At 36.3% G+C, this 16135-nt stretch overlaps 1 protein-coding gene across 5 annotated transcripts in view; it reads right to left on the minus strand.

The window, feature by feature from the left end:
- The window catches only part of UBE2K (ubiquitin conjugating enzyme E2 K), a gene marked incomplete at both ends in the record, with an annotated part of 40213 nt that overhangs the window by 11471 nt on the left and 12607 nt on the right, over positions 1-16135 (minus strand). For 2 of the 5 annotated variants that reach the window (XM_081998856.1, XM_081998854.1), the window contains 3 exons: positions 2905-2987; positions 5497-5555; positions 10809-10902. In XM_081998856.1, coding sequence (XP_081854982.1) covers positions 2905-2987; positions 5497-5555; positions 10809-10902 — 236 coding nt within the window. The remainder of the gene's footprint in view (positions 1-2904; positions 2988-5496; positions 5556-10808; positions 10903-16135) is intronic. The other 3 variants (XM_081998853.1, XM_081998857.1, XM_081998855.1) reach the window with 3 other exon arrangements.

Consider the following 16135-nt stretch of genomic DNA (forward strand, 5'->3'; position numbering starts at 1 on the left):
TCAGTTTAAATAGCTAAAACAGCATATACTGGAGAACAATAAACAACTTATTTAAACAATATTAACCATTCATATGGCTTAGGAAGTTTTAGGAAGCTACTCAGAGAAAAAGAGGTCTAGCTATCACAATACTGAAATCTTTCAAACAAGAAAGGATGGAGGTAGCCACAACAGTTCCCCCTTCTCCAAAGGGCCACAAGCTTTGACAAGCACTTCAACAATGCTCAAGCAATTTTCATTTGCCATTCTACGATTAAAAAACAAACAGAACTTACAAAGAACACCCCTAAAAAATGAAGGGATCACTACATTAAATATCCAAATGAAGACAGTGTTTCAAAGGAAGAGTTTAACAGTATATATGTGGCATAAGATTGGTGGTCCTTGTGCCAGACAGTTTAAATACACAGAAGGCAAGTTCTTGTTCCAATGCTCCTATTTTGTATATATCTTGGTGAAGGAAGGTACTAATGTGGGGGTTTTTTTGCCATCAGGCAGAACTAAAGACATAGATTAAGTTATCCGTGCAAGACCTAACTTTCAAAGATTACAAGAACACAAGCCAAATCTCCTCTCCTGTTTTTCCTTTCCAAATTTCAATGGTTTTGAACAAATTTTAAAAATTAGGTTGAAGCTCAAGATTTCTTTAGGTCTTCATTGCCTTTTGGTATTTTGTATTTTTTAGCTTCATCAGCCACTGAAAAGGCCAGAAAGTTTCATCTTAAATCTATTAACAGCTTCACTCTTAAAGCGGCAGTTTTGGGATAAGATTGAATTTTGTGAGACTTGTTTCAAGATACAATGTTTGGCAATGATGAAAGACAACAGAGGACCTGTTCCAAGCTGGAAACCAAAATGTGGTCTCCTGAATGCCAGACCATTGCTACAGAAGCAAGATCACCCATCCTTCTCCCCAGAAAACATTAATTAGGGAATATATTAAAGTAATACAAAGATAACAAGAAAATGTTTTAAAAAAGCTGTTATATTACTTTGGTTGTAATTCAGAATGCAATAAATAAGCATGACTACTGCAATGAACTGTCTCTCCTCAAAGTTTTAGGGGAAAATGCTAGATAAGCGCTGTTTTTGAGAAACATGATGTTTAGGGGCTTCAGTATGGAAAGATTAGCCTAGAAGATACTTGTTAACAGTCACAGACCTTGATACTATGAGTAAACCAACTAGACAGTGCATAAAGGAGTAGATGGAAGAAAAAAACCAAACCCTGAGCTTAAAAACTTTGGATAAATTCTTCCCCAGGAGAATGTTAATGATGCTGGAATGCAGTTTCATGTTAAGCACCTTTGCTGCTAGAAATAAAGGAATTTTGCCTTCCCATATCCTTATTATTTAAACCTTGTCGTAAGTGAAATAAGCCTAGCTGGGAGAGCAGGTTTATGTGCTCTAGTTCAAATCAGTGAAGCAATCCCCATAAAAAACACCCTCCAAAATTTCTTTTGCCAACAAACCAAAACAACCAAAAATTCAAAAAAATCCCAACACACAAACTAACCAACCAACCTCATGCCCATTCACTAAGCTGGTGTAGAGTATGATCTCTCAGGAAACTGTACTTGCACTGTTAAAAAGTCATTCATATCCAGTACAATTGTACGGTGGTATGAATAACTGTGCAGGTATAAAAGTGCACTGGCTTTACCGATAGCACAATTATACCATATACCACGGCATGTATGTTGAAAGATTCTACTGCCTGAAAGAACGTCAAGTGTTCCAAGACTTGTAAGAAAAAAATATGCAGTTCCAGAAATGAAAAAGACAACAGTTTATGATTATTCTGATTTCGTTTTAGTAATTTACCCTATCCTCTGCCACGAGTTGCATAATTTTCTCACTCTGTAAAAGACGAATACACTGGACGTGTCATCTGCAAGACCTCAACTCAAGTTTTCTGCTCTAGAATTTCTCTTTCAAACCCAACTGATGTCTGCTTGGCCAACAGCAGTCTTGATGAAGTTGTTGAATTTACAACCATTTCAAGCTTAGATTCAAATTAGGATTAGATATTGATATTATCTGATGGGGAATTACAGTACTATTTTTTGGGGCAGACATGGAGGAAAATAACAAAGATCAATTCCATTCGTGTTAGATACCATGTGTATCATACAATTGGTGCATAACATCTTCAAACCACATGAAATGTTACCACTTGGAAAAACAAATGAACAATGAGGTCAGCTGTTACAGTTGGGACACTTACAGGTCTATTCCACAGGTTTTGTCTATTAAAACTTTTTCAGCAACATTAAATAATCAAAAGTTAGCAACTGACCAGCAACGAAAAGGCAAATGGTTTACATAGGTGTAAATCATAAATATTATCAGTGATAACTGTGAGACAAAAATCAGCATGGTCAGTATCATCTTCTCCCTTTCCTATTGCTGACCTGTTACCTTTTATACTTTTATACCCTTCATGTATTGTTTTAGCTCTATCAGAACTAATTTTTATTTGGAAGTAGAAGTCAAGAATCAGAATGAAGATAAGCACTTGGGGTTTTTTTTCTGCTTACACCTCAGGAGGCTGAAAGGACAAAATTGAGGAGGCAATAGGTAGTATTTGTAATGGGAAAGAAAATAAATTAAAAAATTAACTCCTACAAAACATCAACAACAATGAAACGTTCACTCTAACCCTAACGTAAACATTTTTCAAAAAGCTCTCTATGCATATAATACCTACTTAGCACTTTCCAAAATCACCACCCAGTCATTTCATTTGCATCTTGTCAACTCAAAATACTACACTGTAATATCATAAGCTTTAAGGATATCTCAAATTACAAAAGCAAAGTAAAAAGCAACATGAGCTGTTGCTTCCTATCCAGGACACTGGTATATTTGATTTTGCACGTTTAAATCCATAGGGAATCTTACCATTGATCTTTCAGAATATCCAAACAAATGGCCCCAGTGACTGAGCTAATATTAGGATGCCATATTTTGGTGATAAATCGCACCTAGAAGACAAGACAATTTTTAAAAACAAAAATAAGTTATTAAATGCAATATAATAAGTAAACATTTTAAATGCACCATTTCTGATAATATTATAAAAAATACTAATTTAGGAAATCTCAAGCTAAAAAACCAGAACTAAGACATGTGATACCACTTATTTCAGGAGGCTTGAAGTTTGCAAGGCCGTTTGTTACACAGAGCCTTGCTTTGCTCAATAACAGACTCACCTCTAGCTGCTTTCCCATACACTGTCATGGGTACGCATCCCTGCATCACACAAAGCCATTTAGAAATATGCACCAGCAGTACCAGTGTTTTGACATACGCAGATGGTCAAATAGAGACTTAAAACTTCCAACATTATAAATGCTAGGAAGTCCTGTTTCAGTAAAGTAAAACAAGTCCCTTAACTCTTAACGTATGCATTAGATCTCACTGTTCAGCTAAATTGTTGGTAGCTATAGAAGTATTATAAAAATTTCCTTAGTGGATGCTACTACTTATACAACCATCCAGTCTCATTATCTATATGCAGAAAGCTCTTCAACAAACCAAAACCTAACTAGATTACACTTATTTTTCTCTGCTCTTGAAAGGATCTAGTCCCAACATTCATTCATTGATCGTGTCCTTTTTTTTTTTCTTCACTAAAATTAAGTATATTCATGCTCATAAATCATGAATGAAATCAGTTTGGGTTTTGTTTTGTTTTTTTTTTTTAAAGACACTGAGAAAGTTAAGAGCAGCATTTTATTTTAAAAGTCTCAAAACCCAAAGCTGTCCTCTGAAAGGAATATATACCTGGCTTTAGAAATTTCTCCTTCATTTTCTTCAAAGCCTTTATTTCAGGTTCCACTTTAACTGCCTCATACTGACTTTGACCTGTATCTCTTGCTGTTACCTCCTCACCCCAAACTCCTGACAAACATTTTATGTATAGCACAGATTTTTCAGCTTTTGCCCCTGATCTGTAAGCAAATCAGTGCACAGAACACATTATTTGTCAGGCACTACAGCAGAAGACTGTACATACAGGGCTATAATAAAATCAGTCTAAACACAGTGTATAAATAGGCAAGACCATAACAGTTCTGCTTTCCAGGACAGAAAATAAGAAATCATGCCAGCTGAGCCACTTAACTAGCTCAACTCCCTAAATCACTTTGAAAATGTAAAAAGCCATGTAAATACTACGTAATTTCTCACAGTGAACGACTGCTAACAATTGCTGTCAAAGCACATACTGAACAAGATAAAGAAATCTTTCAGATAAAAGGCAGGGCTAGACACAAACAAAAAGGCCTCCAATTCAAGACTACAGACTCCAGAGTAAGCAGTACTATGCTACAGTGCACTGAGCTTCTAACAGCTGTCTATAAACTTTGGAAATGGAAACCACCAAACCCTAAAGCAGCAATTAAACCATGGTCCATAGACCCATCTTTCAGTGTCTATGACCTGTTTCAGCTCTCCTTATTTTAGCTCCTGCCAGAACACATGCAGATGAAAGAACTGAAACCAACAGACATTTCATTAAGACCTTCTGTGACTTTCATTGCAGCTTCAAGGAAATCAAAGGACAAGAGCCAAGAAGCTATGAGCTACTGGCACCTGTCTCCTTTCCTCCTCTTCCTCAGTTTCTTCTCAGTATTACATACCAAAGTGAAGATAATAAAAATCTAGAACACATTCTTAGTTCAAAGACATCTTTCAGACAAACAGAAAACCCATCAAGAAGTCTGCTGATTCATCAGAAGCCACTGAAGGAGGAACTAAATCAGGACCCAGGAGCACACAGTTTCAGCTGCACATGGCTGGGGAGAACACTATTCAGACGGAACCATTTAGAAGGGAAGTGGAATCACAAATTTGAAGTGCTAGAAAGATACAGTAAAGTTGAAAGCGCAATAAGTTGAGAAAATCGTATGAGTGACTTTACCACAGCCATTTCTCTTGTCTCGCATCCATGTGTGTGTTTTATGCATTCCTTAGAGTTGCAGTAAGACCATTATGTTTCTTTGCTGGTTCTTCAAGTTACACAACTGTACATGTCACTATTTAATTATTACTAGAAACTTGGTAGGTTAGACCCAAGACATTATAACTTTGGGAGCCCAAGAAATTAAAAGAATCAATAATTATCTATTACAGCATTTATTCAATGATACTGAGGGTGAGGGAAGATAGCCATACTCTCTACATCAGGTAAAACTATATTTATCTTGCCAAAAAGAAATTACATGAGGGCCAGTAATAAGGCACAAGCTCCTCCCCAGAATTTGCCAGTTTGTACTTTAAGGAATAATCAGAGTGTACTTCTGATTGGATACAGCTATGTGTCCTGCATTATTTTTCCCTGAAGATGACTGCTCAAATGCCTGTCTAGAGGAGAATAAAAGAATGGAAGATGGGTACTACAAAGAGACTACTCATGCAAGCAAATAAATAAGAATACTAAAAAACAACTTATTAGCCAAATTATTTTATCCAAACAAGTGTTTACAATACCTTAGGAGGATTAAACGGATATGTTTCTGGAATTTTTATCTCTAATTGGTACCTTCCACCTGCAAAAGACAAGAACAAGTTAGAAATTAAAACAAAAGAACATTACTCAAGCTTAGTCTTGCATGACAATAAAGCTTATGTTTCTAAATGGACAGGTTTTCAAGTAATTCGAATTTAGTCAGAAGTATTAGCTAGAAAACACTTCTAAATTTCATATATTTTAATAAATGCATATAAATTCAATCTAATGAAGTCATATTTGCTTATGCAAATCAGAATCTGTATTTCTTAGGTATATTTAGTGTGTACATTCTGTTATATTTTCTCATTTCCAATGCTGTAATTTCCATTATCTATTTTAGTAAAATATACCAAAATATGAACCAAATACCCCCCAAACAGATGAAACAATAGGCCACAGCAACGTTCTGGCTGAACATCAGATATTTCACTATTTTGACTCTGTTCTGATACCTCATGCCAATACATTTTCTTCAAAATTACAAAACTGAAATTAACTGTATTTAATTTTAAACTTTCTGGAACTGAAGAACATTTGACTAAGTAAGAAAAGCTCCCACACTTCAGGAAAAAAAAAAGGAGGCTCCAGTGCTACTTCCACTATGTTGTACATTACTCTGAAGTAATTACTTCTATTCCAATTCTGCAAACACTTTGACACACTAGTACTATTAATATAGTTTGCAGGATTACAGCATGCAATAAAGGACAGCATGAGCTTGGCAGACAGAGCCATCTTCTACTGCCCTTTTCTAAACATTTCTCATGTTTCTCTCCCTGTTACAGCATCATTACCTATGTCTATTTCAATTATAGTTTTGTTAACGTTCAAGTTCACTATCAATATGTATGTCTTCTGGAGCAATCCCAAACTATCTCTGCCTGCCCACACTGAAGATCGTTTGCCAGGCAGCAGTTTAATGACAGAAAGAACAGAGTATAACAAAACATATACACCAGTTTAGACATTTAGTTTTTATAGAAACTCGAAGCATTTCTCCTCTCTTCCATTTTTTTCCTCATCCTACTACTGCTCCTTCAAAAAGAAACCTTTTCCCTCCCTCAATATACTCTGTTACAATTTACAAATTTCCTTGCATTAGAGTTTAAGTATCTGCTGTATATTTCCTTTTGGATTCTGACAGTTATTTACTCTGTTGCAAACACTCTATACAAAACCAGCTCTCAAGTAGTCTCAATACAGGCAGCAAGATTCACATGGAGGAAAAAAACTCAAAGGAATACTCTGAACAGCTATAGTCTATGGTAACTTTTCATCTGTGCCAAAATGCATGTTAGCCGCTACTAACACCTCTCACTTTTAAAGTGTAATTCAGTCTAATACACCAGACCTAAAACTGGTTAGTATCAGTCTGGTATTTTATGCTACTTTCTACCACTGTTTTTTCTCACTGAATACTACAGTAACTTGAGAAGACTTAACAAAAATAAAAACAGAAGAAAAGCCAATACATCCAAAATTATAATAGTTAAATGTCTAAGTTGATTACTTGTCTGCTTACAGGACAGCACAGGCAAAATACTTTTGAAGACATATACATCCACAACAGACCTCAAGTAAGTTTGCTTTTCCTTTTGTCTGAATTGAAGCATAACTCGGCACCAATTTTTCCTAAGAAACAGAAAAATTACACTGTTCCTGGATTGCAAAAATTCATCAGTCCCTGTATGATTTTATTGCCACACAATTTTGTAAGGGAATATAAAACCTATCCTTAGGTATTACTATTTCTTCTGCTTACCACTAAAACTTGCCTTTAAAATACAGACTATTACAGCCTTCTGCATAACAGGCTATTCAGCCACCAACTTTTTCCACCTGGAATGTACAAGTCCAAATGTCCAAAAGTTTTTAAAACTGCAGGCACTAATGAGTTGGTAATACTATTTATACAGTATTGTTGTTGTGCACTGAAGTTTACCGTCAAAAACATAGGCTTGAAGACTTAAACTGAACAAATCTGGATATTCATTTCCTTAATACTACATTTAAAATACAAGTGACTAACATAATAACTTGTGCATGCCAATATTTCCGTGGAATTTTTTTAAAAGGGGTATGCTGAAGGCTTTTTTGTAGCTTGAGATCGAATTAAACAGTAGTGGCAGAATATTCCTTCTATACTCTTAGTGGAGCACGTCTCTCACAATAGAGTGAGAGCAAGTTTTTTTTTCCTTGGAGAAATTATTACTGTGGCTCACAAGTGAACTTGGCTTGAAATTAATACCATGGTTACATCGGGTTTAAAAAAAACCAACAACAAAACTCAAGGCAACCTATCTATTGAAAAGCTCCTGAACCAAGTAAAACCCAGCAACCATTGATCTAGACTATCAAAGGTCCTCTCTCCACACGTACATGTTTTAACGTGGGAGGCAAACATGTTTCAGTTGAAGTGTCTTGCATCATTCTGATAACTGATCAATATGAGTGGACAGTACTGACAGAAAAAGAAAAGCTGTAAAATTTGTCAACAATAGATGGCATTCTTCTTCTCAGTCATACTTAAACCAATGTCCCAACATCACCTATAAAAGAATTTTGCAGCAGCAGTTTGTTTTCAGATACCTCACCAACCGTGGTCAACAACAATATTACTGTTCTTTCACTTCACAATGGTCCCAGAATTCCCTCTTGTATCGTGGAATTGTCTGACCTGAACTACTGCATTAATTAGCTTTTCTTCATAAAGCACTTCTTGCTGTGTCATTGTTCAGACTATAGATGACAGGAGATCAGTCAGTAATTATGCAGCACGCATTACTGTGTTAGTCATAAAACGTAAACTACACACACTGGCAAGCCCTTCGTAATTACATAAGGGAATAAGCGCATAAAACTATATTACAGGAACATTAACATTCCGAAGTAAATTACTCAAATGTCAGGAAACACCAGAAAATGGGCTGCCGGTAACTTTCATTTTGCTCCTTGGTGCATATGCCTTCTAGATTAAAGTAAGCATACCATCACATTACTTGTCCATGAGATCCCTGCCATAATCAGAATATGTAATAGTTTAGGCCCCCAAAAGGGATATATACGATATCCTCATCTTTAAGTGTACTCATATGTATGTAAGTATGAATGCATGTATGCATTTCACATCAAGAAATTCCACACTAAACACATTTTGCTGATTTTCATTAGCAGGATATGCTGAATGCATGAATACACAGTGCTCAGCTTTTGAAATTTTGGCCTAGCTGAATTGTCCAGCATTACACAGAACCCAGTTCTGCAGACAGGCATTCAAATCTTTTTTTACCCTCTTCGTGAACTGTTATACAGTTTTTAACTCTTGTGACACATCTTTCATTTCAAATAACTCAGTAATGCTGACCAAGAGGGAAAAAAAAAATGGCAGGCTGTGACAAACCAACTCACCCAAGGAGGATTAATTCTCTTTGAATGGAAAAAAACCCCAAACACCAACACCCCCAAAATCATACCCTCCCCCCATCATTCAGATGTTTCCTAGTATCAAATTACTTAATTCTGCAACATTTTAACATCTGTATATAAGACTTGGTTTTACAAAACCAACTATACTTGCAAAAGAACTATTACACTGAACTGAATGTTCCACTTCCAAATAGGGCACCCACACGACCATGTGTATTAGGTCCACAGCACAGTTCTCCTTTTAAACTGAAGGCACATGTTACAACCAGAGAAATCATCTCTTTCCAGACATTACCTTCTGTCAGCTAAACACTAGTGGCTAACGAGATGAGGATAGAGACACACAGGGGAAGGGAGGGATGGGGGAAACCACCATTATTTGCTAGACACCAGAGGAACTCTGGGATTCAAGTTCTGAAGGGGAGCATCCTTAGCATTACAGATGCTTCTACTTTTCTAACTCTCTCCCTTCCAGGCTCATTTCCTTTCTCCTCAGCTTCTGACACCTTCTACCCCTGCCCAATACTCTCCAATGTCAACCTCTGTTAGACTGCTTCCTCATCCTTTATCTGACCCAGCCCCAGCATAGGCTTCCAGGGGAAGGGGGTGGCACTGGGGAGGCTCTCTCTGCTCTCAAGTCCAATGCTGCTGTGCCAGCTGCTCCCAGCCCGCAGAAGCAAATCACAAGGGATGTCCTCCCTAGTGAAGATGCAACAACCAGATTTTCACCAGTAGCCACTGACACTTTCAAGTGCATATACACGTATACCTACACAACAATTTTCAGGTATTTTACCCACTTGATGAGAATTTATTTTTCAAAGTAATGACAAACGGCACCTGTCTGGTCTCTGGACAATATACAGGTCCCACTCTTAGCTCCTAGACATGCAGCAACTAGAGCAACTGAGAGCTTGGAAAATTGTTTTAATTTCCAACAAACCAATTTATTTGCCTGTAACATTCCTTGAGACTTTTTTTTACTGGAAGTTCAAATTCAAATCAAAGTAGATACCCAGCATTTAAAATTTGAATAAAATACCATTAAAAGTAACAAAAAGTTTTTAAAATAATGAAAAAAATCCTCATTTATGGTCAAGGAACTTTAATAGAAGCTGTGTTTGCCAGGTCCGTATATATTATATGCAAACAGAAAGTTTACAAGTACCAGCATTACTGAGGAATCTGGTATCTTTCAGGAAGTATGCTGTATTAGCTTCTGTTAAAGCTTCTATATGTCATAAGTTATCTTGCTTTTTCCAGACTGAAGAGATGCACAATTACTGATACCAGCTTTAACAAACAAGAAAGTCAATAAGGTGTAATTTTTGAAGACAGCTATAGACATGAAGTTCTACTACAGAGTCCACTCCAGTATAAATTAAGTATTGGGACCCATGGATGCCCAAGATTAATCCCAAATTTAACTTGCAATGGCGTCTCTCCTCAAGATAGAAAAATGCAGCATGTTTTTGAATGACCACCACATTAGATCACAGAAATACAACTGAAGTTACATTAGATTCTGAAGCTCAGTTTCTTGATGCTTCATGGCAGAGGAGCTTAAACCGTCAAGACAGTAAACAAACAACTACAAGTAAAAATTATAGCAATTACACTGCATAGCTTATAATGGTAAATTAACTTTTCATATGGGATAAGTCTATCCTACTGTAGAACAGATCTGTCTTCAAGCAACACAGAAGTTGAACTGAAATATTTTTTTCAAGCTTAAAATTTGTATTATTTTAAAAAAATCAGGCTATTTTAAAACACATAGCTCTACATTTTTATGCTGTAAATAAATTTTACAAACACATGCTTTGAAGTGTACAATGATTGCATACACAGAAACATTACTTGCCTTCATATGGTGTATCCGGAGGTCCTGCTATTTCTCCTCTTAATTCTGTAAAATTTTCATCTACAAGATCTACTTTAATTTGATTTTTGCTCGTCTTAAAAATAAACAGAGAAACAAAGAATCATAAGTAAGCATTTGACATACAGATTTCCCCCAAAATATGGTATTTAAAATTTTTAGAATAGTGTTTTTCCAAAAAATACATAAATAAATTAACCTAAAGTTTGTAGCTATCTTCCAGTTGGAATTTTACTTCATTAAAAATAGACTATTTGTGAAGCATTAGAAGTGTCAGTAATATTATTGATACTATCACTAAAATAAGCAAAGCAGCCCAGCAATAATATCTAAAGTTATTTTTAAGTTGTTTACTTTTTTAAAAAAACTGTGATCTTTCAAATCAGCTATTAATTCTACATATCTTAAAACTATAAAATTAAATTGACCAAATTACACATTTTTTTCTTGTTTAGAGCAATTTAGTAATAGACATGATTGTCACTTTCACTAAAACACAGAAAGACATCCCCAAACGGAGTGCTCGCTATTTTTAAACAATACGACGATCTAAACAGAATACTGTTGTCTTGCTTAAGATCATGTTTATCTTTAATATTTAGGCATAAGTTACAATTTATTTATACACTTGAATTTCGTTGTCACCTCCTCAACATTTTCACACCCCGTATCAATTTGCCTACAAAATAGGAACACTGTATTTTGATACTGAAAAAAACCCACATATGTTTTCCAGAAACTGATTCTCAGAAGTGTTTAGCCAGAGCTACTCATTCCATTGAATTTGTTTTCCAAGTCCAGAGAACATGTTAGTGAAAATCATACAAATCTTCCAGCCAGTAATTTTTTTTTTTTTTTGGGGGGGGGGGGATGCAAAGCAGAAACTAACCTTTTAGAAAGATACACCATGAAGTTTTTAGAGGTAAGTAATTACAGGTTTGTCCATTCCACCGTTTCTGTATACCATGCTCACTGACTGCAGCACAGGTTTCCTGACTCCTTTTATGTTTTTCAAAAACTCTTATCATCTTCCCAGATCCTTTTAAATTGCTCTAACTAGTTCCACACTAAGAAGCCCTGTGCTGCTGTGCTTCTCCCTCAGAAGTAAACCTGGTTGCTGACAGCTATGAGAAAAGAGTTAAGTCCGATAAAGCTGATGGTTGCCATCAACTGGTTCTTAGATCTACCAATGACATGAACTGTTAAGGATGCAGAATAAATTTAACAACAGCTGGGAGATTACCTCTATTTCCTTCCTGTAAATATTCTATAGATTCAGTCCCATCCCCCCCACCAAAGAGGGTGCTATTCTGACCAGAGATGCTCACAGATATTAAAAAAAAAAAAAAAAAGTTTAAGTAAAAGTTTCACCATGTAAAAGACCCTAATTAAAAGTATCACTAAATTAATCCAATGGTGATTTGGGAGCTTTTTCCATCTATAGTTACACACATTTGTCTTTAAAACTTGGGTAAAAATGCTTCAACCCACACAAATGAGGCAGCACCTGGAACTGCATAGTTGAGGCCAAGTACTACACTTCAAAAAACAGATTCAACCACACTACAAATTAAGAACACACCATGCACCTCCAAAATCAAAAGCCAGTTTAAAAAAAAAGGTAACGGTTCTGTTTTACTAACTTATATCTATAAACTAACTTCTTGTTTTAAGCTCAGCATCAGATCTTGCGTTGTCTTTCATGACCTTAGCTAGGACATCAGAGAGAGGAAGTTATTAATAGAACTGATGAAATTATGTTTTTAATCATATTTTAGATTTCTTTCCTTCTACTGTTGATATAAGCTGCCTGAACAGAGAGCAACCGAAACAGTTTCCCTTCAAAGCTTTGTTTCCATAATACTGAGCAGAAGGACAGACTGTCCCAGCAAGACAGCCCTCCCCAACAGCCAAGCACTATAAGAAACCCCCCCTCTGAATCCAAATTCAATCATAGGCAAAAGATTCCTCTCGCAAGCTTTCCAACCCACCTTTTAAATTTTTTTGCTCTTGCTATTCCAACTGGCAGCTCATTCCACAACCTCACAGTTGTTAAAAGCTTTCTAAACTACAATTAATAATCTATTTACACACACCTGTGACAGCATCATTTGCCACTTTCAACAAGTTTCTTTGTATCTCTAGTGTTTATTACCCTCACAAAATATATTTATACCAATTTCTCTTCTCAGCCTTAATTTTGCTCTAAACAAGCTGAAATTTTAATCTCACCATACTGATTTTTTTTAAACTCCTCCACTCTACATCCCACGATCACCTAACTAGCCCTACATAAATGGATTTAGTTGAAGTCTCAGAATCAGTGCCACGAACACTCTGTTGTACTCACTGAAAATACATCACAACCAACATAACCTAAGATCAAATCTGCCTTTTTCTGTCACAGCATGACACAAGGCTCAGATCAAGTGAGAGTGTCCCAGCAAGGCTTCCTGTGGAAGTTTTTATCCCCTTCAGTGACTGCTCTGTGCTGTCTCAGAGCTACTGCCCCTGTGCATTACCTCTTAATTCACAAAGCAGCCCATTGATTTAAATAACCAATATAGTTAACCAGTCACCAAAGCCACCTGCTCAGGTAATGCAGTCATTCTAAGACCTATTCAGGTTCTTCTGCTCTCCCTCTGTCAACTAGTAAGCTGTCAACTTTGTCCAGTAAGCTCCAAGTTGACAGCAGGAGTTCTTGCTCTTCGCAAGTAAACCCGTAACTTCTAACTCGAGGACTGAAGCAACAGCAAAAGGGATGAATTTCAATGCTAGAATCTATGGTTAGCTCACACTGCAGCTTACTTAATTCTCTACTTAGCATTTTACTTTTCTTCAGTGCCCTGCACACTGTTGTAGCAGCCTAGATAGTCACATTCAATTAGTACCACACTAGGCGGTTTTCACAACAAATCCTTCCTAACTCCATAAATTTGGTAAAAAACCCACACACGTGCCCTGTCGCTAAGCTCAGTTTCTTTCAGGAGTCAATGATCCTGGCTCCCCGATTTGAGATGACTGCTTTTATTACTACAGCTGTAACTATCTCCATACCTTTATTTCCTTTGTACAGAACCTTGAGGAAAAATGGCAAGCTGTATTATATTACAGTTTTCAGTGTAAGGATTAAATTATTTTCTGATTCATGCTTAAATTCTACCATGCCATCCATATAACAAATGCATCTTTTTATTCACATAGCTGAAGAACCTTTTTCATGCTATTCTGATAGACTTTTCAAGGTGCAACTCAGCTTGACCTTGCCAATTCCTGCTTTTTCCTTCATCCTTGGAGCAATAACTAATATTAAACTGTACTGAAGTGATTATTCATCCAATTAAATCTGGAGTGTTTTCCTACAGTATTTCCCCGAAATGAGGATTATATAGGACAAAATTACTTAATTTTAGCAGCTCTAACAGAATAAACCCCTGGCCTCCACCATAATAATCTGAGCTGTCTCTAAAACATTACCAACAGCGGAGTTCTCCAAAAGAATGCCTCTGACACCAATGATCTTAGCACAGAATTTATGAATCCATTTGTGATCTCACAAGTCAATTTTCCAGAAGCAGTTCTTCTACAAAGACCTCAATTACACTTCCATACAAAGTCTAAAATACTATCACGTCCTGTTAATTCAGTAACAATTCGGTGATTAAATTCCTGAACTATGAGCCATGCCATCACTAGCAGCACTTATTTCCATAATCTCGAACAAGTTAATCCCATCATCACACCTGAAAATAATTTTGATCAAGAATGACAAAAAAAGAGGAAAGAGTGTTAATGCAACATATTACACAATGCATGATGACATTCCCTCATATTTTTTTTGTCATATTCTAGTTGGATTATCCATAGCCTTTTTTTCTTTTTAAATGCACTCACTGCTTCACACTAGGGCTCTAGTCAAAAGATTTGTTGTCTTTTAGACCATCCCTGAGACTGCTGAGACTCTTTATGCATTGCTACAGTCATGCTTACCCAATTTCATTCTGCCTTGTGGAGATTAAGCCAAAAGTATGAGGCAGAAAAGTCAGGGAAGATTCTCTTAAGGCACTTTCATCCATTACAAAGGCCTTATCTCTAAAAAGAAACCCAAAGGAATCAATCCTTCATGAGGAGTCATTCTGTGAGCATCTCCTGAAGATTGGACACTCAATCACATTTACCACAGTAGCTATTGATCGATAGTATTTTTGATTTGTCCTTGCCTGCTTCCTCGTTAAAAAAATAAATAATCCAGAATTACACTGTCTTGTAGCATATCTGAGTACCTTCCTTGTACAGAACACACAATCCACTCCAGCAGGAACTTTGAAGAGTAAATTCTGCCACTGTGAAGACTTTATCACACACGTCTTCTCCACTTCTCCTAAATCCTTGGAGAGCAGCGGCTCTGGACCTTGTAATATTACTCTCAGCAGACAACAAGCTCTTCTGTTCTTTCTATTCACTGTAGTCTACAGGCCTTAACAAGGACTCCCTCATTAGGGGGCCTGCCTTCTTTCTGCAGTTAATCCACCCCTTCTCCTGAGCCTTCCACACCATCTCCTTCTCTCTTCTCCAGTCTGCCTTTAAAAGACTCTTTTATTTAGGTGTTACTCATGGCCTATTACCCTCTTCACCAGCCCTGTACCTCCACTCTTAACAAAAGACCAAAAAAACCCAACTACACAAACAAACAAAAAAAATCAAAGTTTTCCTTCACAGAAGATAAAAAGGAAAAAGAGAGCCAAGACAAAACAATAACATATCAACATCACAGAAGCACATTAAGACAAGATGATAAAAATTGCACTTTTTCCTAAGCATTTCTTTCCCACAAAGTATTATTTACTACATTTATAAAAAAAAGGAAAGGAAAATTATATATTCAAAGATCAGTCTTGCGGTAAGTCTACTTCCTATAGATTAAGGTAGATGGAATGAAGGTTGGTGTTTTCTGGTTTGGGTTTTGTTTTTTTTTTTAAGAAATAGGAATTACAAGGGCATTGGGATTTTTATGCTTTCTAAAAAGCCTCCAAATTCTACAGCTATATTGATAAGTAGGCTATCAGAACAAAGTTAACCTCAAGCAATCAGCATAAAAATGCCTATTATCAGAGCTGGCAATGTATAGATAGACACTGGTAGATTCAATGAAAAATGCAGGAATAAGATGTTTTTACATTTTTTTTAATTACATGGCCAGCCATTTTTGACATCTATGTTGAAGCCTCTCAAGTGGAAGGGGGGAAAAAAAACACCTCAAAAAATCCCTCATACTTAACATGTCAGCCATGGCTACAAAACACATTATA

The sequence above is a fragment of the Phaethon aethereus genome, assembly GCF_964289735.1.
Source record: "Phaethon aethereus genome assembly, chromosome: 4".
In the NCBI taxonomy this organism is placed as follows: Eukaryota; Metazoa; Chordata; class Aves; order Phaethontiformes; family Phaethontidae; genus Phaethon; species Phaethon aethereus.